General features: G+C 43.0%; 1 protein-coding gene across 2 annotated transcripts in view; it reads left to right on the top strand.

Annotated features, from left to right (window-relative positions):
• Positions 1-1,334: 1,334 nt before the first annotated feature.
• The window catches only part of RERG (RAS like estrogen regulated growth inhibitor), a 134,975-nt gene continuing 114,687 nt past the window's right edge, over positions 1,335-21,622 (top strand). The window contains exons 1-2 of one of the 2 annotated variants that reach the window (XM_070754869.1): positions 1,335-1,417; positions 17,490-17,672. In XM_070754869.1, coding sequence (XP_070610970.1) covers positions 17,612-17,672 — 61 coding nt within the window. In that variant the 5' untranslated portion in view covers positions 1,335-1,417; positions 17,490-17,611. Of the gene's footprint in view, positions 1,418-2,570; positions 2,924-17,489; positions 17,673-21,622 lie in introns of those variants that run through there. The other variant, XM_070754868.1, reaches the window with a different exon arrangement.

Here is a 21,622-nt window from a genome sequence, read left to right as displayed (position 1 = left end):
CAACTCCTGGAAGAGGATGGGAGGTGGGGATGGTCAGCTGGAACTGGGCACACAATTTCACTTCTGTTGTGAGCCACCCAAGTCCTCGGAGAGGGACGGCATATAAATCCAATAAATAAATAAATAATTTTCCACTGGTGGAACGCAGGGGGCCTGTTTCCTCCCCCCTCTTTTCTCAACAGCTGATTGGCACCCGTTCGCCAAGCTACCCATCCTGCCTGTTGCCCACCTCTGGATCCAAGTGTATAACGAAGTGTATAGTGCAAGTGTATAATATCCAAGCGTATAATGAAAAAAGGGATACTATACTGCTCAAAAAAAATAAAGGGAAGACTTAAACAACACAATATAACTCCAAGTAAATCAAACTTCTATGTAATCAAACTGTCCACTTAGGAAGCAACACTGATGGACAATCCATTTCACCTGCTGTTGTGCACATTCAACTTTGTACAGAACAAAGTATTCAATGAGAATATTTCATTCATTCAGATCTAGGATGTGTTCTTTGAGTGTTCCCTTTGGTTTTTTTTAGCAGTTTAGCTTAAAAAGAGAAACTGGGCATTTGTAGGAGAGCAGAGACTGGTTATAACTGGGGTTGGAGTGGAGAGTCTTGCATTTCCAGTTAATTTTTCATCAACAGGGATTCTGGCTCCCACCTCCAGGTTTATCCTCACAACAACCCTGTAGGGTAGGGTTGAGCTGAGAGAACATGCTGGGCTCAACCAGGGACTTTTCACGGTTGATGGGGGGACACGAACCTGGGATTTTCCCAAATTCCAATCCAACCCTTTAAGCAAGGGCGCCATTTGTCTTCATGGCAAGCCCACGTTTGTTGTGGGAACGTTCCCAAATGTATTAAAAGGATTAAAGAATCGGATTAAAGAACCAGAGAAAGGGGGAGAAAAAAGAAGACAATACAATGTGCTTTTTGTACGCCGGAAGGTTAAAGGAAACGACAGCGTTTCATTTGCCTGTCAGCTCAAACCTGCAATAAAAGTTTAAGCAACTCGCACCATCTTTCAACGGGCGGTTACTCAACGGCACAACGAGGCGACGAAATCCGCAGATCTGGCGCGGCGCGGCGACCTTGAAAGCTCCACTCCCACGCGCCTCGCTCCGTCTCCAATCCCCCCCTCCAAAGTTAGCGCCCTCCAGATACCTTTTGCTTCCCCTTCCCTTCATCCCCGGCTGGGGAATCCTCCCCTTCCCTGAGAAGGGCGACAACGACCCCACCACCATCCCAACACCAGCCTCAGAGCAAGGCAAAGCCAAGATCCCCCCGAGCCTCGTCTGTGCTCGCTCACCCTGCCTGCGACGAAACAGCTCCTGTGAGAAAAAAACAGCTCCTTTTCCCAGGCTGGCGATTGCTGAGCGCCGTTACTCGCTAACAGTAGCCAAAAGGGCATCGGCACCCGTGAGTCGAAGGGACGAAGTAACCCCCCATCTCCTTCTGTCTTTTTCTCTCTCTCTCTCCCTCTCTCTCTCCTGTGTTTCTCTCTCTCTCTCTTATTCTGTCTGTCTATCTCCTTCTCTCTTTCTCTCTCCCTCTCCTTGTCTTTCTCTCCTCTCCTTGTCTTTCTCTCTCTCCTGTGGTGTTTCTTTCTCTCTCTCTCTCTCTCCTGTGTTTGTTTCTCTCTCTCTCTCTCATTCTGTCTGTCTGTCTATCTCCTTTTGTCTTTCTCTCCTTCTCTCTCCCTCTCCTTGTCTCTCTCTCTCCTCTCTCTCTCCTTGTCTTTCTCTCTCTCCTGTGTTTCTCTCTCTCTCCTTGTCTCTGTCTCTTTCTTTCTGTCTGCTTCTTTCTCTCTCTCTCCTCTCTCTCCTTGTCTTTCTCTCTCTCTCTCCTGTGTTTTTCTCCATCTCTCCTGTCTATCTCTCTATCTCCTTTTGTCTTTCTCTCTCTCCTCTCTCTCTCGTTGTTTCTCTCTCTCATGTATTTCTTTCTCTCTCTCTCCTTCTCTCTCTCCTTCTCTCTGTTTCTTTCCCTTTCTCCTCTCTCTCTCTTCTTATCTTTCTCTCTCTTTCTCTCTATCCAACTATCTATCTCCTCTCCTCCTCCTTTCTCTCTTTTTCCTTCTCTCTATCTCTCCTCTCTGTCTCTCTCTCCGTTTGTGCGTGCCTAAGGACGCACATCCAACCAGGCTGGCGATTGCTGAGCGCCGTTAGTCGCCAATAGCCAAAAGGGCATTGGCGTCCGTGCGCCCAAGGGACGAAGTAAACTCTTTCTCTCTCTCCTTCTGTTTCTCTCTCCCCCCTACTGTCTGTCTGTCTGTCTGTCTGTCTCCCCCCCCCCCTCTCTGCCCGTTTGTGTGCCCGTTTGTGCGTGCGTACGGACACACATCTTGCCTGGCGATTGCTGAGCGCCGTTACTCCCTAACAGTAGCCAAAAAGGCCATCTGCATCCGTGCGCCCAAGGGAGAGACCGGCGGCCTTTGGGGAACGAAGTGAACTTTTCAGCGCGCGCGTATCCATTTACGCGTCCGTTTCTGCTCGCCTGCAGGGTTCCGGGTCGCTCCCCGCGCCACCCCCTTCGCCTCGGGTCGCATCTCTCTCCCCCCCGCTCTGCAGTTCAGGCTGGCGGCCGGCAGGTGACGCCGCCGAGCCTCCTTTAAGAAAAAAACAGAAAGAAAGAAAGAAAAGGAAAGGAAGGGGGGAAAAATAGCCGGGCTGTGCTTTGCCACCGCGGGGGTTTCTATGTCAGCCGCGGCAGAGGCGGTGATAAACTCCGCTCGGATCTCTCCCGTCGCCGGCCGCTCTTTCTCCCCGCCACCCGTCCTTTCTCTCTGCGGTACTTTGGCTTAAAGGCACACGAGCGCTTGCCTCTCCCGTCGGATTCCTCTGCGCAGTCGGCATCTCTTGGTGCAGGACCCGAGGGAAGCGGACGCGCTCCCAAATCCCGCGGCTGGCCGGGACGCCTGGCGAGGTGAGAGCCCAGAAGGAGCCCCGAGGGGAAAGCTCAGGGGAGGCGGGGAGGGGTTTCCAAGTGCAGCGGTGGGGGTTGGCCGAGGGTTGGAAGAAGCGCAACCAAAGACGACTTTGCGGGTCGTTTGGAGAAAGGCGAGTGGCTCTTTAACCCAGAAGCGGTGGATCCCTTTCCTGGAGATCATCCTTGCCTAACCGGGGCGGAGGGGGCCGGAGGGAGCCACAGAGGGACAGAAAATAATAATTTAATCATTCTCCCCCCCCCCTTCTGAGGGTGCTGCCTTGGGGAAGAACGATACAAAGACTCTGTCTGTCTGTCTGTCTGTCTGTCTATCTATCATCTATCATCAATCAATATCTATCTATCTATCTATCTATCATCTATCAATCAATCAATCAATCGATATCTATCTATCTATCTATCTATCTATCTTTCTTAGTCAAGTACCTATTGGCGGTATACAAAGAGATAACAATGTTTATATACACTGCTCAAAAAAAATAAAGGGAACGCTTAAATAACACAATATAACTCCAAGTAAATCAAACTTCTGGGAAATCAAACTGTCCACTTAGGAAGCATCAGTGATGGACAATCCATTTCACCTGCTGTTGTGTACATTCAACTTTGTACAAGACAAAGTATTCAATGAGAATATTTCATTCATTCAGATCTAGGGTGTGTTCTTTGAGTGCTCCCTTTATTTTTTTTGAGCAGTATACATGATATTGGTACTAATAATAGAGAAACACGAGGACAGGGGACGGTAGGCACGCTGGTGCACCTGCACAACCCTTACTGACCTCTTAGGAATCAGGTGAGGTCAACAGTGGGTAGTCTAAGGGTAAAGTTTTGGGTGTTAGGTGATGATACCACAGAGTCAAGTAGTGAGTTCCATGCATTAACTGCTCAGTTGCTAAAGTATTTCCTGCAGTCGAGTTGGGAATTGTTTAAGTTTGCATCTGTTGTATGCCTGTGTATTATTGTGGTTGAAGCTGAAGTAGTCATTGACAGGAAGGACATTGTAGCAGGTGATTTTATGGGCTATGGTTAGGTCGTATTTAAGGCAACATAAGGTTTCTAAACCTTGGATTGTAAGAAGCTTCTAACTGTTCCTCCACAGATGCAAAAAAATCCCGTTCAGTTCGGCATTTGGGCCGATTACTAAGCATGGCTAGTCCTCGATTTGTGACCGCAACTGAACCCAGATTTATGTCGTTCAGTGAGACATTGGTGGAAATCAGCTTCGCACCGTTTTTATGACCTTAAGAGAATTTGATGTGGTTGTTGAGTCAGTCAACACACGTTTTCTGGGAATCTGGCTTTTCCTCATGGTACTTTGCAGGTCAAAAGGTCACGAAAGGGGATCACCATGACCCTTGGATGTTGCAACCATCATCTTCGGAGAGGGGCGGCATACAAATCCAAATAATAAATAAAATAAAATAAAATAAGGATTACCAAGCTTCTGATTATGTGGCTATGGGGATGCTGCAACGGTCATAAGTGTGGGGAATGGTCATAACTTGCCCTTTTTCAGTGCCTTTGTAACTTCAAACGGTCCCTATCTGTAAGGAAACGTGAGATGGGAGAAGGGGGTATCCCAAGTGGAAAACGGTTGGGGAGGGGGCAGGTATTCCAGTTAGAGGCAGGGGTTGTCTTCACACCAGATATTAGTGGACTGCTGTGTGTCAAGACTGTAGCCTACTTGATGCAATATCCCAAATTGCAGAAAGAGAAAAGAATTGTATAACTTTAACAATGTAAAACTACCCAGTCATGGTGAATATTCTACATATTCTACAGGTATTGCAAAGAGGTTGACCAGGTTGCTAGGTTTGGAACCGAATCTTCCACTTCACCGTTTTAGAAATCCAAACTTTTGGGTTGTAATTTTTTCCCTTGCTCTCTTTTTTTTTTGCCATTTTTGAAGAGCGATGTGGTTAAAGGTTGTTCAGATTGCACGTTTTCACCATTTGGAGTTTAAAAAGATCTTGGATGAGTTGGTGACGCCTTTATTGCTTAATGTAATATCTGATGTTTCTCGCCAGTTGCAACTTTAAAGTATCTAGACCTCAACTCCCAGAATTCTCCAGCCGGCAGCTTAAAAGTTATTGAGGTTGAGAAAAAAATGTAATCCAACAGAAAGCCAGAATTCTGTATGTGTTATAACAGACTCTGTTATTATTATTTTTTTTAAAAATCATTTTCTTAAACGTTATTGGTAAAACTAACTTGACATACCATACCATATTTTGTTCCTGGAAATGTTTATTGCCATCTCTTCAGAAAACTTGGGAATGATTAGAAAAATCTGCACGTACTGTAAAAATCTTACCTCGACTCCATCTGGTTCCTGAACAGACTTGTAGTATAAAGAACAAATTATTTTAAGCAGCATCCTAAATTACATACAACTTTCTGGTAATAATATGGCTCTTTCATAGTCTGCAAAGCTCCACACTGTTCTCTTTCAGGTTGAAAGCTGGGGTGACAAATTTAGCTCCTGGTTGCTGACTTCTAATCTTCCGTTTACAGGTAATCCTCAACTTCACCACCGCAATTTGAGCCCAAAATTTCTGTTGCTAAACAAGAGAGTTAAAATAGGTTTTGTTCCATTTCTTGCCACCGTTGTTAAATGAATTGCTGCAGATATCAAGTTAGTATAAGGCCAAGTGCTGCATGAATCCCAGCGACCGGTTGGGTCACACAGAATTGGCCTTCTCCGGGTCCCGTCAGCCAGACAATGTCATCTGGTGGGGCCTAGGGGAAGAGCCTTCTCTGTGGCGGCCCCGGCCCTTTGGAACCAACTCCCTCCAGAGATTCGCACTGGCCCCACCCTCCTCACCTTTTGCAAGAGCCTTAAGACTCATTTATGTCGCAAGGCATGGGGCAGCTAGATCAAGCCCCCCCCCATTTATTAAATGAGATGTGTGGTTGTGAATGAATTGTCTCACTGATTTTAATACATTGGGATTTTAGTTTGTAATTTTTTTAATTGATTAGATTTGTTGTTGCATTGTTTGTATTGTAACTTGTGAGCCGCCCCAAGTCAATGGAGAAGGGCAGCATACAAATCTAATTAATAATAATAATAATAATAATAATAATAATAATAATAATAATAATAATTTATTTTATTTATTTATTTTATTTATTTGATTTTTATGCTGCCCTTCTCCTTAGACTCAAGGCGACTTACAACATGTTAGCAATAGCACTTTTTAACAGAGCCAGCCTATTGCCCCCACAATCCGGGTCCTCATTTTACCCACCTTGGAAGGATGGAAGGCTGAGTCAACCTTGAGCTGGTGATGAGATTTGAACTGCTGACCTGCAGATCTAGCAGTCAGCTTTAGTGGCCTGCAGTACTGCACTCTACCTGCTGCACCACCCCGGCTCTAATAATAATAATAATAATAATGATGATGATGATGATGATGATGATGTGATAGTTCATTGAATCTGATTCCCACCCTTGACTTTGCTTGTTAGAAGGATCCATAAAAGGGGAATCACATGACTCCGGGACACTGCAACCGTCGTAAATATGAATCAGTTGCCAAGCATCTGAATTTTGAATTTTGGGGATGCTGCCGTGGTTGTAAATGTGAAACACGATCATAAGTTGCTTTTTTCCAGTGCCATTGTAACCTCAAATGGTCCCTACATGGACTGTTCCAAATTGAGGACTATCTGTACAGTGGTCCATCAAAGCTATAGCATTTCAGACAGTAATGGGCAGCCAAAAGTTTTAGTACCACAATGCAGGGGGGAAAAGGAGAGTCGAGCCGAGCCCGGGTTTTTTTAATGTTGTAAGCTTCCCTGAGTCTGCAGAGAAGGGCGGCCTAGAAATCTAAGTAAAGAAGTAAATAAATAAATAAGTAAATACATTTTATAAGCTACAGGTACTGTAGTCCTCTGGTTACATGTACAGTGGTACCTCTACTTAAGAACTTTTCTAGATAAGAACTGGGTGTTCAAGATTTTTTTGCCTCTACTTAAGAACCCGAGCCTGGAAAAATTTTGCAGGAAATTTGAGAGCGGCACGAACACCCGGTCAGTTTCCTGCCATTCCCCCTTTAATCCCAGCCATCTGGACTGCCAGAGGAGCCTTTTGGTGGCGCTTAAGGAGGCTTCTCAGTCCAGAGCGAACAAAACATTTTCCTTTCTCTGGGTGCTTGGACAGGGAATAAACCTCCGCCAGCGCCCAGAGAAAAGAAATGCTCCCTTCGCTCTGGGCAGCCGAGGAGTCACCACAGTGAAGGAATGGCACCAGCTACAAAGCGAGTAAGCGAGAGGAGAGGGGAGCCCTTCGGCATGGAAAGGAAGAGGACGCAGGTAGCAGCAGCAGCAGCCAGTGTATGGGAGGCAGTGTATAGGAGCAGCCTCTTGCCGAGTGTATTGGAGGTGCATGCTCCTCCTAGCCGCCTCAGAGTCCCTCTTTTTTTTTTAAGCCTTAAAGTTTTGCATATTTTTTATTTCCTTCACCTCACCTTCTTCCTTTGGCAACGACTCTCCTCCTCCTCCTCTTCTTCCTCCTTCTCCTCCCACCCAAATTCTGAGCTTTTATTTCTTTCCTAATGGGCTTGCACACATTATTTGCTTTTACATCGATTCTTATGGGAAAAATTATTATTATTATTATTTATTAGATTTGTATGCCGCCCCTCTCCGTAGACTCTGGGCGGCTCACAGTATACAATAAGACAATTCATAACAAATCTAATTAATTTTAAAAACTTTTAAAAACCCCATTGTTAAACTAGACAGACACACCCTACATAAATTATATAGACCCGGGGGAGGGAGTGGGTATGCCTCAATTCCCCCATGCCTGATGGCAGAGTTGAGTTTTAAGGAGTTTACGGAAGGCAAGGAGGGTGGGGGCAGTTCTAATCTCCGGGGGGAGCTGGTTCCAGAGAGTTGGGGCCCCACCACAGAGAAGGCTCTTCCTCTGGGACCCGCCAGACGACATTGTTTAGTCAACGGGACCTGGAGAAGGCCAACTCTGTGGGACCTAAGCTGGGATTCGTGCGGCAGACTTGCTTCTACTTACAAACTTTTCTACTTAAGAACCTGGTCACTGAACGAATTAAGTTCTTAAGTAGAGGTACCACTGTATTGTTAGTGACCACTCAGAGTTACACTGGGGATGAGCGATGAGACTAATAACTGGTTTTTGGAGTTCAGATCATTACAGCATTCCTGTGGCCATGTGCTTCTGAACTGAGCATTCATTATCCAGCTTGCGATTAATAATGTCAAATGGCGAAGCCGAGTCAATGGGGAAGCCAGCAGGAAGTCAAAAGTTGCTCCTGCTGCTTTTTTGCCTGCCCACATTCTGTGGCACCCATCAAGAGTGGGGCACCCATACCCCGCCTCTTCTGCACTTTAGCACCTGCACTTAACATTCACCTGCCTGTGCATGGTATCGAGTACTGTAATGCTCTCTACATGGGGCTACCTTTGAAAAGTGTTCAGAAACTTCAGATCGTGCAGAATGCAGCTGCGAGAGCAGTCATGGGCTTCCCCAAACTCCGCAGTCTGCATTGGCTGCCGATCAATTTCCGGTCACAATTCAAAGTGTTGCTCTTGACCTATAAAGCCCTTCATGGCATCGGACCAGAATATCTCCGTGACCGCCTTCTGCCGCACGAATCCCAGCAAGCAATTAGGTCCCACAGAGTTGGCCTTCTCCGGGTCCTGTCAACCAAACAATGTCGTTTGGTGGGTCCCAGGGGAAGAGCCTTCTCTGTGGCGGCCCCGACCCTCTGGAACCAACTCCCCCCTGAGATTAGAACAGCCCTCACCCTCCTTGCCTTTCGCAAACTCCTTAAGACCCACATCTGTTGTCAGGCATGGGGGAATTGAAATATCTTCCCCAAGCCTATACTGTTTATGTATGGTATGTTGTGTGAATGTTTTTTTAAAATTATGGGTTTTTAGCTTTCTAATTATTGAATTTGTATTTTACACTGTTTTTCTGTTGCTGTTGTGAGCCACCCCAAGTCTGCAGAGAGGGGCGGCATACAAATTTAATAAATAAAAAATAAATAAATAAACTTGTAGCTTTTACCTTCAGCTCCCACCCACCAGGCTGCTCGCTTAGATTTCCTTCCTCTTCCCCCGTGTGATGATGATCTGATCATAATCACGTATCATAATCATCATAACCGCATGAGGTCCTCACTTAATGACTCACGTAGTCCTGGGCTTACAATGGCAACTGGGACTATGGAGATTTCCATCACTAGGCAATTTAGTTGTACGATGTCATGCTTTGCAATCACATCGCTTAGCAACAGAAATTCTGGTCCCAATTGTGTTATAACCTGATGATTACCGGTTGTTGCTATATTACACTTCCACCCAGAGAAACACAAAAATTAATATTTCCTGTGGAATCCAGGAAGTGATCACCTTGGCGTCCTTAGCAACCTGCCAGTGACGTCAAAGCTCCGCCTCCGGAATCTCTTCGTGGGAGGGATTCCCCAGCTCCTTCAAAGGGAGGTCTTTTCACGTAAAAATAAACATTGTTATTTTTACGGAAAAGGACCGCCCTTTGCTTGCAGCGCCACTGCAGCGTCCTTTTTCATAAAAATAAAAATAAATAAAAATAAAAAATCCATAAAAATAAAAGGCGATGGGATTCCAGGGGCAGAGCTTTGATGTCACGCAGCGTTCGGAGTTCGAGTTCGGTTCGGATTCGGCCAAATTTTGCGTTAAGTTCGTCCAAACTTGTCGAACACACCGTTGGGTTCGCCCATCACTACACATGGAGCACTGTTATCTTCCTACAAAGATGGTCCTTATTTTTCTTCTTGCGTTTTTAATGTGCTTTCAAACTGCTAGGTTGGCAGAAGCTAGGACAAGTAACAGGAGCTCACCCCATTACATGGCACTGAAGATTTGAACCGCTGATCGACAAGCTAAGCATCTTAGCCAACCCATCCCTTAATATATTCCTACCTGCTTGATAGCAACAAGTTACAGTCATAGGTTTCAACTCCTACCCTCAAAACGTCGCTACAGAGCACTGCACACCAAGACAACTAGACACAAGAACAGTTTTTTCCCGAACGCCATCACTCTGCTAAACAAATAATTCCCTCAACACTGTCAGACTTTCTACTAAATCTGCACTTCTATTCTACTAGTTTTTCTCATCATTCCTATCACCCATTTCCTCCCATGTTGACTGTATGACTGTAACTTGTTGCTTGTATCCTAAGATTTTTATTAATATTGCTTCTTCATTGCTTATTTGACCCCTATGACAATCATTAAGTGTCGTACCACATGATTCTTTACAAATGTATATTTTATTTTATGTACGCTGAGAGCATATGCACCAAAGACAAATTCCTTGCGTGTCCAATCACATTTGGCCAATAAAATTCTATTCTATTCTATTCTATTCTGCTTGGATATACTGCAAATGGACCGTTACTGCTTCAACAAATTAGAACATTTTCCTGTAATGATAGGTGCAACACAATAGAAGAGAATTTTGCCAGCCTTTTCTGTGCTCTCCGTAGGATCCGTGGTTTACCATGAATTTTCTTTCTGTTCTTTGGGAAAATTTGAGAGAAAAGGGGCATTGTTGCAACAGCTTTAAATGACCTGCTTTTGCCAAAATTGGTGAGGCAGGCCACCACCAGAGCAGTTCCACCTCTCTGGAATAAGAAAAGAACAAATTGGACGCTTTTGAGTTTAGTGAGTTACAATTAAGTCCGGCATTATAAAATTTAGAGTAGTTAATTAGGACCGATGAGATCTTTGGGATTTTTGAAGAAAAATGATGGCTTTCTCACAAAATGGCTTCCAGTGGGAAAAGGTTGATTGTTCACAAAATGGTGGCAGTGATGAAGAGGACCAATCAAAACTTAAAGTTCTGATGGGAGAATTGGCACTAGACCTATGGTTGGGGGTCACTACAACATGAGGAACTGTATTAAGGGGTCGCGGCATTACAAAGTTTGTGAACCACTGCTATATACAGTATTAAATAATATAAAGGGATGGCGATATGATGCGTGCAGGCTTTCTAGCCCTCTCATTTTAATTTTTTCCCAGGGTGTTTTTTGGCAGGAGGGTGTGGCTGATAATGACAATGACCGATAATGGTAGGTCATGCGCTTGGCAGCCATTTATAGCAGGTTCCGGCTTCTTCTAAACCCCTCTCTATATTACAATATGAATGTGTGAGAGAAAGAATGCACCAATGTGGGAATCCATCTACCTCACATTTTCCTAGTTTATTCAAAACTGTCACATGCTAACACAGTGATGGCGAAACTTTCTTGGCTTGCGTACCCACACTCATGTCCTCTCCCGTGCATGTGCACAACCCTTGCACATGCTCACAACACCCCTCCACTGCCCCAACCCTTACTCATGTGCATAGGCCTCACTGAAGCCTCCTGAAGCCTGGGGACAGTCAAAGATAGGCAAACAGGCCAAACGGAAGTTCGGAAAATCAGATTTCCGGTTTGCCAGTTGGGCCATTTTTCGCACTCCGGTAGCTTCAGGAAAGCCTCCTGAAGCATCCAGAGGGCAAAAACAGCCTTCCCCAAGGCCCAAAATCATCTGGCCAGCACACATGCACGCTGGGACTATCATAGGGCCAGGGGTAGGCAGCAGGCAGGACGGGGTGGAACGCAGTTCCACTGGCGGAAATGAAAATGTGTGCGCAGCTCCAGCTAATTGGTGGGTGTCACTTCCTGAATTATTGGTCTCGTCTCAGCTCTTCCTTTTCCCCCCTGCTGCTGCTGCTGCGTCTGCACTCCTTGCTTTTTTCTTCTTTCCTCCTTCCTGGCCTCGGACGAGCTTCCTTCTCTCCAGCTTGGCTCCCCTCCAGCCTCACGCAGCCACCTCCCGTCTGAGGTACAAGCAGAAGGCGTGGGTGGAAGCAGTGCTGTGAGGGCAACTGAGGAAGGAGAACATGGGAAGCACGAAGCAAATTGTCACCCCAGCGATCGACATTGGTAAGGTTGTAAGTTGAGGACCTAACAGTTCACTTGAACGATGATGATGGTTCAAGCCACTCCCACGTGGTTATATGGCCAGGATGCCACTTTTACCCAGTCACATGACCATTAAGCCACACCCACAAAATAAGCCACACTCACAGTGTGGCAGTAAAAATTTTGGCTGGCCATTACTGCATAGGGCAATGCCTCATGTGCCCTCCAATATCGCATCCACAGGTGGCACGTGTGCCAAAGGTTCGCCATCATGGGGCTAACATATTAGACCAGAGGTATCTGTGGGGTATTTATGTAAAAAAAGGTCAAGATGGTAGCCATAACCATAAGATCAAAGTCCTGTCCACTTTTTACCTATGTTGAACGACTTTTTTGACTTTTTTTTCTCTCCCTGTCTTGGACTATTGACTAGTGTAATGTGTTCTCCATGGGGCTGCTCTTGAATACTACCTGCAAGCTTCAACTGGCACAGAATGTGGTGACCCTGAGCACTGAAGAGCATGCTTTATTCTGGCAGTCTCCCAAGAGTGGTCCCTATTAAATGGAAGAAGCCAAAAAGCTTGCAGAGACAGCCGTTTCATATCATTAAAAAAAACACCTTGTATATCAAAACCCTTTTTATTTATTTGTTAAATTTACTTGCTGCCTATATCTCATTGTGGGGCTACTCTAGGCAGCTTACAGTAATAAAAAGGAATAAAAATGAAAGGCATGTAAACAGAACTGAAGTAAAACAGCAGAACTATAAACAATAGTAAAGGAGTGCAGCAAAAATAAATACATCAATATGTCATATCTTTTTCCCTGGATTAAGAGGCATAAAAGAGTCTTCGGAGAGGGGCGGCATACAAATCTAAGTAATAAATAAATAATAAATAATAATAAATAAATAAAAACCTTGGATTCAGCATTGATGCACAGGGGTTCATTTCGCTGTGCCTCTGGGCTGGTTCTATAGAATTGGTAGCAGGAATTTCCCCCTGCTCGCCTATCGGTCACTGATAGCTGGCTGGACACCCCTCCCCTGAATTGGCTCTCTCGGGTGCTGCCATCTTGTTTTTTGCTTCTGCGCATGTGCAGAAGGTATTTTTTGCTTCTGCACATGTGCAGGAGTTGGGCTTTTAGCATTTTGCATGTGCCCGCGTGGCTCACAATGCACACATAATAATAATAATAATAATAATAATAATAATAATAATAATAATAATAATAACAACAACAACAACAACAATAATAATAATAATAATAATTTATTAGATTTATATGCCGTCCCTCTCCGAAGACACATGCCCATGCAATGCATGAGGAAGTCAGAACCCATGCCAGACTTGTACAAGGGTCACCCAGAAAGCAATGCACCACATTTTTTTTCTCAGCCTACAGTAATGGTACAAATGCAAAACTTTAGATGTACATTATTTGAATTGTCAGTAGTGCGTGTGTAAATGTTGCGTTTCTTCAGACAGATAGCGTAGCTGCAGCACTGTTTCGAAATGGCGTCTGTAACTGATGTATGTTACAAGCAGTGGGTCGTCATTGAATTTCTCACTGCGGAGAAAAAAACTGTTGCAGAAATGGCTTTATGACGTGGTACCGACAGGGCATACACACCCTTGTGTCTCGCCATAGAATGGGATGGACATTACGTGGAAAAATAGGAAGTGTAGGAGAAACATCATTCTTTCTTGTGTGTAAGTTTCAATAAATAATTGTTGAAGGAAAAAAAATGTGGTGCATTACTTTCTGGGTGACCTTTTTTGTTGTTGTTTTTAGTATCTAATTTTAAATATTTTTATTGATTTTTTACAATATAGATTAGATTAGATTTATTGGATTTATATGCCGCCCCTCTCCGCAGACTCGGGGCGGCTCACAACAATAGCAAAAACAGTACATAGTAACAAATCTAATATTTAGCAATCTAAAATACAGTTTTAGGTTAAAAAGTTCATAAAAGCAACCCCAATATATATAAAAAACAAGCACACAATCAATCATACACCAAAACAACATGGGCAAGGGGGAAATGTTTCAATTCCCCCATGCCTGACGGCAGAGGTGGGTTTTAAGGAGTTTACGAAAGGCAAGGAGGATGGGGGCAATCCTAATCTCTGGGGGGAGCTGGTTCCAGAGGGTCGGAGCCACCACAGAGAAGGCTCTTTCCCTGGGTCCCGCCAGACGACATTGTTTAGTCGACGGGACCTGGAAAAGGCCAACTCTGTGGGACCTAACCAGTCGCTGGGATTCGTGCAGCAGAAGGCAGTCCCGGAGATATAAAGACTCACACAACATAAAACAAGTGTTTTGTGTATTGTGCCTACCACCAGACAAACTTTCATACCCCACCACCAAATCGGGGGTGTTTCTTGTATAAACCATTTTAACCCAAGAGCAAAGTATCTATTTACATATTATAAAGTGATTCCAATCACTTTCTGGGTGACCTTCGTACATTTCTGGATCATCATATCTCCATCCAACAGATGGGGAAGAATTAGACAGTGAGGGGATAAGCTTTGTGCTCCTTCAAGGGAACATATTTTCAACCAAACATTTCCAGATTTCTCCCGTCCTGCCTTCGGCATCTGATGCTGATTATCCAAAAAGCTTCTGAATACCTTTAGCGCAAAACTTTGTTTAGGAGAAATGTCAAGATAGCTTCATTTCCCCCACTAGTCGAGCTTTTAAAGTAATTCCTGCTGACTAATAAAAAGGGGGTTACTGTAAACTCCGGGTTTTTTTCAGTGCTTTGCCAAAGGTTTCATGTATCTTTCATACATTAAGCAACTACAGATAATGCTTCAAAAGTTACTGTTCAAGGCCAGATGCTGGGAACAATAACTGAAGCTCTCTTGGCTCGCTGAACAATGGACAGAAAAGTGGAGTTTAAAAAAAGAAATAGCAACACTATTAGTTGAACCTTGATGCATCTGAATACTTTATTCAATTACGTAGGTGTACACTAAGAGCAAATCTCTCCAAATATAGAAAATAAATATTTTATCGGGAGCAAATAAAACCATTATGCCATTCTTTCCTTGATGTTGAAAAGTTAAAGTTTCAAGTTTTCAAGTTTTATTGGATTTATATGCCGCCCCTCTCCGAAAACTCGGGGTGGCTAACAGCAATCATAGACAGTATACAATAATAATCCAATACTAAAAGTAAATTAAAACCCCTTAATATACAAAACCAAACACACATACAAACATACCATGCATACCATTGTAACAGCCTAGGGGGAGAAGAAATTTTAATTCCCCCATGCCTGGCGGCAGAGGTGGGTTTTAAGTAGCTTACGAAAGGCAAGGAGGGTGGGGGCAATTCTAATCTCTGGGGGGAGTTGGTTCCAGAGGGCCAGGGTCACCACAGAGAAGGCTCTTCTCCTGGGTCCCAGCAAACGACATTGCTTAGTCGATGGGACCCGGAGAAGGCCAACTCTGTGGGACCTAACCGGTCGCTGGGATTCGTGCGGCAGAAGGCGGTCCCTGAGGTAATCTGGTCCGGTGCCATGAAGGGCTTTATAGGTCATAACCAACACTTTGAATTGTGACCGGAAATTGATCGGCAACCAATGCAGACTGCGGAGTGTTGGTGTGACATGGGCATATTTAGAGAAGCCCATGATTGCTCTCGCAGCTGCATTCTGCACGATCTGAAGTTTCCGAACACTTTTCAAGGGTAGCCCCATGTAGAGAGCATTACAGTAGTCGAGCCTCCAGGTGATGAGGGCATGAGTGACTGTGAGCAGTGACTCCCGGTCCAAATAGGGTCGTAACTGATGCACCAGGCGAACGCCCCCCTCGCCACAGCTGAAAGATGTTTCTCTAATGTGAGCTGTTGATCGAGGAGGACGCCCAAGTTGCGAACCCTCTCTGAGGGGGTCAATGATTCTCCCCCCAGGGTAATGGACGGACAGATGGAATTGTCCTTGGGAGGCAAGACCCACAGCCACTCCGTCTTGTCTGGGTTGAGTCCTTTGAAAGTAGAAAACATTAGACATTTCTCCTCAAAAAAACCAAGCAAAACTTAGTCTGTCCATTAAAAAAAAATAGTGTACATGTTTTGAAGGGTTTCCTAAATCTCTGCATAAATGTTGCGGGGATCACAGCAATAGCAGTTGACTTACTGTATTTTTCGGGGTATAAGACACACTTTAGTTTTAGGGGAGGAAAATATGGGGGAAAAAATCTGCCTACCAGGTATTCATCTTGCTAGCGTCCTTAGTCAGATCAGATTCAGCACATTATTTTATCCCCTGCTTAGGACTGAAATTTTTTTTTTGGGAAGGCTGAGTCAACCTTGAGCTGGTGGTGAGATCTGAACTGCTGAACTACAGCTAATAGTTCCGAGTCCTCGGAAAGGGGCGGCATACAAATCTAATAAATTATTATTATTATTTCATACATTAAGCAACTACAGATAATGCTTCAAAAGTTACTGTTCAAGGCCAGATGCTGGGAACAATAACTGAAGCTCTCTTGGCTCGCTGAACAATGGGACAGACAAGTGGAGTTTAAAAAAAGAAATAGTTGGCGGGACCTAGGGGAAGAGCCTTCTCTGTGGGGGGCCCGGCCCTCTGGAATCAGCTCCCCCCAAAGAGTTGCACTGCCCCCACCCTCCTTGCCTTCCGAAAAAGTTTAAAAACTCACCTTTGCCGCCAGGCCTGGGGTTCCTTAGACCTTCCCCCCTGACCGATGAATGCTTAGTTTGACTGCTGAATGGATGATATTGATAGTTTTTAATTAGAATTTTAAGATTGTTTTTTAAGGTATAATTGGATTGTTATTATTGTTTCCTGGTTTTTCTGTACATGCTGTGAGCCGCCCTGAGTCCTCAGAGAGGGGCGGCATATAAATCCAATTAAATAACTAAATAATTAAATAATTGAATAATTGAATAATTGAATAACTGAATAACTGAATAACTGAATAATTGAATAATTGAATAATTGAATAATCGAATAATCAAATAATCAAATAAATAATTAAATAACAATTAAATAGTTAAATAGTTAAATAGTTAAATAGTTAAATAGTTAAATAGTTAAATGATCAAATGATCAAATAATCAAATAATCAAATAATCAAATAATTAAGCAATTAAGCAATTAAACAATTAAACAATCAAATAAATAAATAAATAAATAAAGAAAGAAAGAAAGAAATGAATGAATGAATGAATAATAATAATTATTATTATTATTACTAATAATATTATTATTAGTAGTAGTAGTGATAGTAGTAGTAGTAGTAGTAATAGTAGTAGTAGTAGTAGTAGTAGTTAGCTGATGTAGCCTGCAGTGCTGCACTCTAACCATTGCGCCACCCCAGCTCTTTAACATGTTACGGCAATATGCAGAACGACCGATTACTCAGCCCATTTTATCTGGATCTTTTGGCGGTATGGAAACTCAGCCACTGGGTATTCAATGCAGATGACGGTACAGTAACCGATTGAAAGGATTTTCTGATGTGCTATGAAAGTTGCATTCAAAAATTGTCCTATATTTGTGAGCATCATCCCCCTTCCCCTTGCGAGCGCTTTAATTCTCATTGGTGCGTCTTTTCTCACAGATCTCCTTGGAAAACGTGATGATGATACGATGAGGTTGAAGGCTGGGTTGGGCAAGTCATCCTTCACATCAGATCAGACACAACAGTGACGAAGCTACCAGCCTGCGGTGTGTCCCCTTGCCATGGCTAAAAGCGCAGAGGTAAAACTGGCCATCTTTGGCCGAGCTGGAGTAGGAAAGTCAGGTAAGTTTCTTTTTTTTCCTCCTTGGTTTGTTACCTGCAAACATCTGGAGCTTATTCAGTGTGTTTCTTTAAAAAATATGAGTTGGGATTTAGGTTTTGGCTATGGAGATTGACAGTCATCCAGATTGTGGCTTGGTGGGTCTTTTCTACAAGTGGACTGAAGAAGCTTCTCAGATGAGAAGTAAAACATCTTCAAGGAAAAAGAAAGGAAGCCCAGTTGCCTCTTGAAAAAGCACCTTTGGGGTTAAGATCAGTAGTTCTCATCCTGGTGGTCGGGACCCCTTTGGGGGAGTCGAATGACCTTTTCATAGGGGTCGCCTAAGACCAGGGGAAAAGACAAATTTCCCATGGTGTTAGGAACTAAAGCTTCTATTCTGGCATCTTGGAACATATTTTTACAATCTGACAAATCAGGCATTTATAGTGGGGTGTCCCTCTGACCTTACTGACAATCAGCTTAAAGCTCTGTTTGGAGAATCGACGCTAGACTTATGTTTGGGGGTCACCACAACATACACCACAGAATACCTCCAGAACCATCTTCTGCCGCACAAATCCCAGCAGCCGATAAGCTCCCACAGAGTTGGTCTTCTCTGGGTCCCGTCGAATAAACAATGTTGTCTGGCGGGGCCCAGGGAAAGAGCCTTCTCTGTGGTGGCCCCAGCTCTCTGGAATCAACTCCCCCCCAGAGATCAGAACTGCCCCCACCCTCCTTGTCTTTTGTAAATTTCTTAAGACCCACCTGTATCCCCAGGCATGGGGGAATTGAGATACCTCCCCCAGGCTTATATAGTTTTATGTATGGGATGCTTGTGTTGTATGGTTTTAATGACGTTTTTTTGTAGATGTTTTTTAAATATTAGATTTGCTACATTGTTGTATTGTTATTATTGTTGTTGTGAGCCGCTCCGAGTCTGCGGAGAGGGGCAGCATACAAATCTAAATAATAATAATAATAATAATAATAATAATAATAACAACAACAACAACAACAACAACATTATTATTATTATTGTTGTTGTTGTTGTTATTGTTATTATTATTATTGTTATTATTATTATTATGAACTGTATTAAAAGGGGTTGTGATATTAGAAAGGTTGAGAACCACGGGTTAAGATTGTCCATTATCCTTGAGGTTACTGAATCTCTAATTGCCTCTGAATTACCTGCTAATGTCAGGTAGGCATTAGTGAATAACATCTTGCAAATTGGTAGCATTTCTACCCATTTAGACTGTTCTCTCTAGGTGAAATTGAGCAGTCTGATGCATTGCTTGAAGCACCAGGCTAGAAACTATCAGACTGCAAGCCAGCTGGTTGACCTTGGGCCAGTTCCTATCTCTCTGCCTTAGCGAAAAGAAACCCAAGGCAAACCACTGCTGAAAACTTGTCAAGAAAAGCACAGGAGGGGAGAGGGAGGAGGGGAGAAGGAATAATCACATTCCTTTCTAGAACTTGTAAGTTTTTAAAAAATCGATGCAATAGCATGCAATTTTGCAATGTCGAACTTGCAGTTTTAATTCCTACATTCTAGTAAAGAAGGTATAAAACATAATTGTACTAAATAACTTTCTTCTGACAGAGGCTGTTGCAAATCAATGTACCATTTTTTTTCAGAGTATAAGACGCCCCCCCCCAAAAAAAGAGGGCGGAAAATTGGGTGCGCCTTATATATTGAATGTAGCCCGGTCTACCAGCCTCCCTTTGGCCTCTGTCTCCCAGCAATTTACTTCCTTGCAGCAAACAGCCAGTTTCTGTTTCAGTTCCAGTTTCTGTTTCAGTTTCAGCACATCCTAATGAGCACAAGCAGGTGATTGTCGGCAGTAGTGGGATCTAAAACCCTTTGCTTCTCATCCAGGGGCATGGGGTGAGGTATCATCAGTATGCGGATGATACCCAGTTATACATCTCCACCCCATGTACAGTCAACGAAGCAGTGGAAGTGATGTGTTGGTGCCTGAGGCTGTTGGGGTCTGGATGGGTATCAACAGGCTCAAACTCAACCCGGATAAGAGAGAGTGGCTGTGGGTTCTGCCTCCCAAGGACAATTCCATCTGTCCGTCCATAACCCTGGGGAGGGGAATTATTGACCCCCTCAGAGAGGGTCCGCAACTTGGGCGTCCTCCTCGATCCACAGCTCACATTAGAAAACCATCTCTCAGCTGTGGCGAGGGGGGCGTTTGCCCAGGTTCGTCTGGTGCACCAGTTGCGGCCCTATCTGGACCAGGACTCACTGCTCACAGTCACTCATGCCCTCATTACCTCGAGGCTCGACTACTGTAATGCTCTCTACATGGGGCTACCTTTGAAAAGTGTTCGGAAACTTCAGATCGTGCAGAATGCAGCTGCAAGAGCAATCATGGGCTTCGCAAGATGTGCCCATGTTACACCAACACTCCGCAGTCTGCATTGGTTGCCGATCAATTTCCGGTCACAATTCAAAGTGTTGGTTATGACCTATAAAGCCCTTCATGGCATCGGACCAGGATATCTCCGAGACCGCCTTCTGCCGCACGAATCCTAGCGACCGGTTAGGTCCCACAGAGTGGGCCTTCTCCGGGTCCCATCGACTAAGCAATGTCGTTTGCTGGGACCCAGGAGAAGAGCCTTCTCTGTGGTGGCCCCGACCCTCTGGAACCAGCTCCCCCCAGATATCAGAGTTGCCCCTACTCTCCTTGCCTTTCGCAAACTCCTTAAAACCCACCTCTGTCATCAGGCATGGGGGAATTGAAATTTCCCTTCCCCCTAGGCTTATAGAATGTATACATGGTATGCTTGTATGTATGAGTGGTTCTTTAAATTGGGGTTTTTAAGATTATTTTTAATATTAGATTTGTTTTCATTGTCTTTTCGTTGTTGTTAGCCGCCCCGAGTCTTCGTAGAGGGGCAGCACACAAATCTAATAAATAAATAAATACATACATACATACATACATACATACATACATACATACATACATACATACATAAATTTGTGCATGCACGCGACACTTCTGTGCATGTGCAGAAGCTCCTTAGAACTGGGCTGATCTGGGAGTAACCCACTGCTGATTGTCGGTTGGATTGGCCTCTGAACACCAGCTGTTTCAGGCTGCAGGGAGGCAGAGGCAAAATTTCCCCCCCTTGTGCTAATCAGGCCGTACTGAAACTGAAACTGGAACTGGCTCTTTGCTGTTTGCTGCAAGGAGGCAAATTGCTGGGAGGCAGAGGTGGAGACAGATTTCCCCCCCCCCTCATTTTCCTCCAAAAAATGGTAGGTGGGTCTTATTCTTTGGAGCATCTTACTCTCTGAAAAATGTGGTTTATATTAGTAGAACAAGGTTATTCAAGCATGCATTTAACTATCTATCTATCTATCTATCTATCTATCTATCTTATTTATTTAATTTATTTAATTTATTTAATTTATTTATTTTATTTATTTTATTTATTTTATTTATTTTATTTTATTTTATTTTATTTATTTTATTTATTTTATTTATTTAATTTATTTAATTTATTTTATTTATTTATTTTATTTATTTTATTTATTTTATTTTATTTATTTTATTTATTTATTTTATTTATTTTATTTATTTTATTTATTTTATTTATTTTATTTATTTTATTTATTTTATTTATTTTATTTATTTTATTTATTTTATTTATTTTATTTATTTTATTTATTTTATTTATTTTATTTATTTTATTTATTTTATTTATTTTATTTATTTTATTTATTTTATTTATTTTATTTATTTTATTTATTTTATTTATTTTATTTATTTTATTTATTTTATTTATTTTATTTATTTTATTTATTTTATTTATTTTATTTATTTTATTTATTTTATTTATTTTATTTATTTTATTTATTTTATTTATTTTATTTATTTTATTTATTTTATTTATTTTATTTATTTAATGATTGATTGTTAGAGTTGAAAGGGACCATGCAGGTCATCAAGTC

This window comes from Erythrolamprus reginae, chromosome 6 (assembly GCF_031021105.1).
Source record: "Erythrolamprus reginae isolate rEryReg1 chromosome 6, rEryReg1.hap1, whole genome shotgun sequence".
NCBI lineage: Eukaryota > Metazoa > Chordata > Lepidosauria > Squamata > Dipsadidae > Erythrolamprus > Erythrolamprus reginae.
The sequence above is the reverse complement of the archived record's forward strand: the minus strand, read 5'-3'. Positions and strand labels throughout refer to the sequence as shown.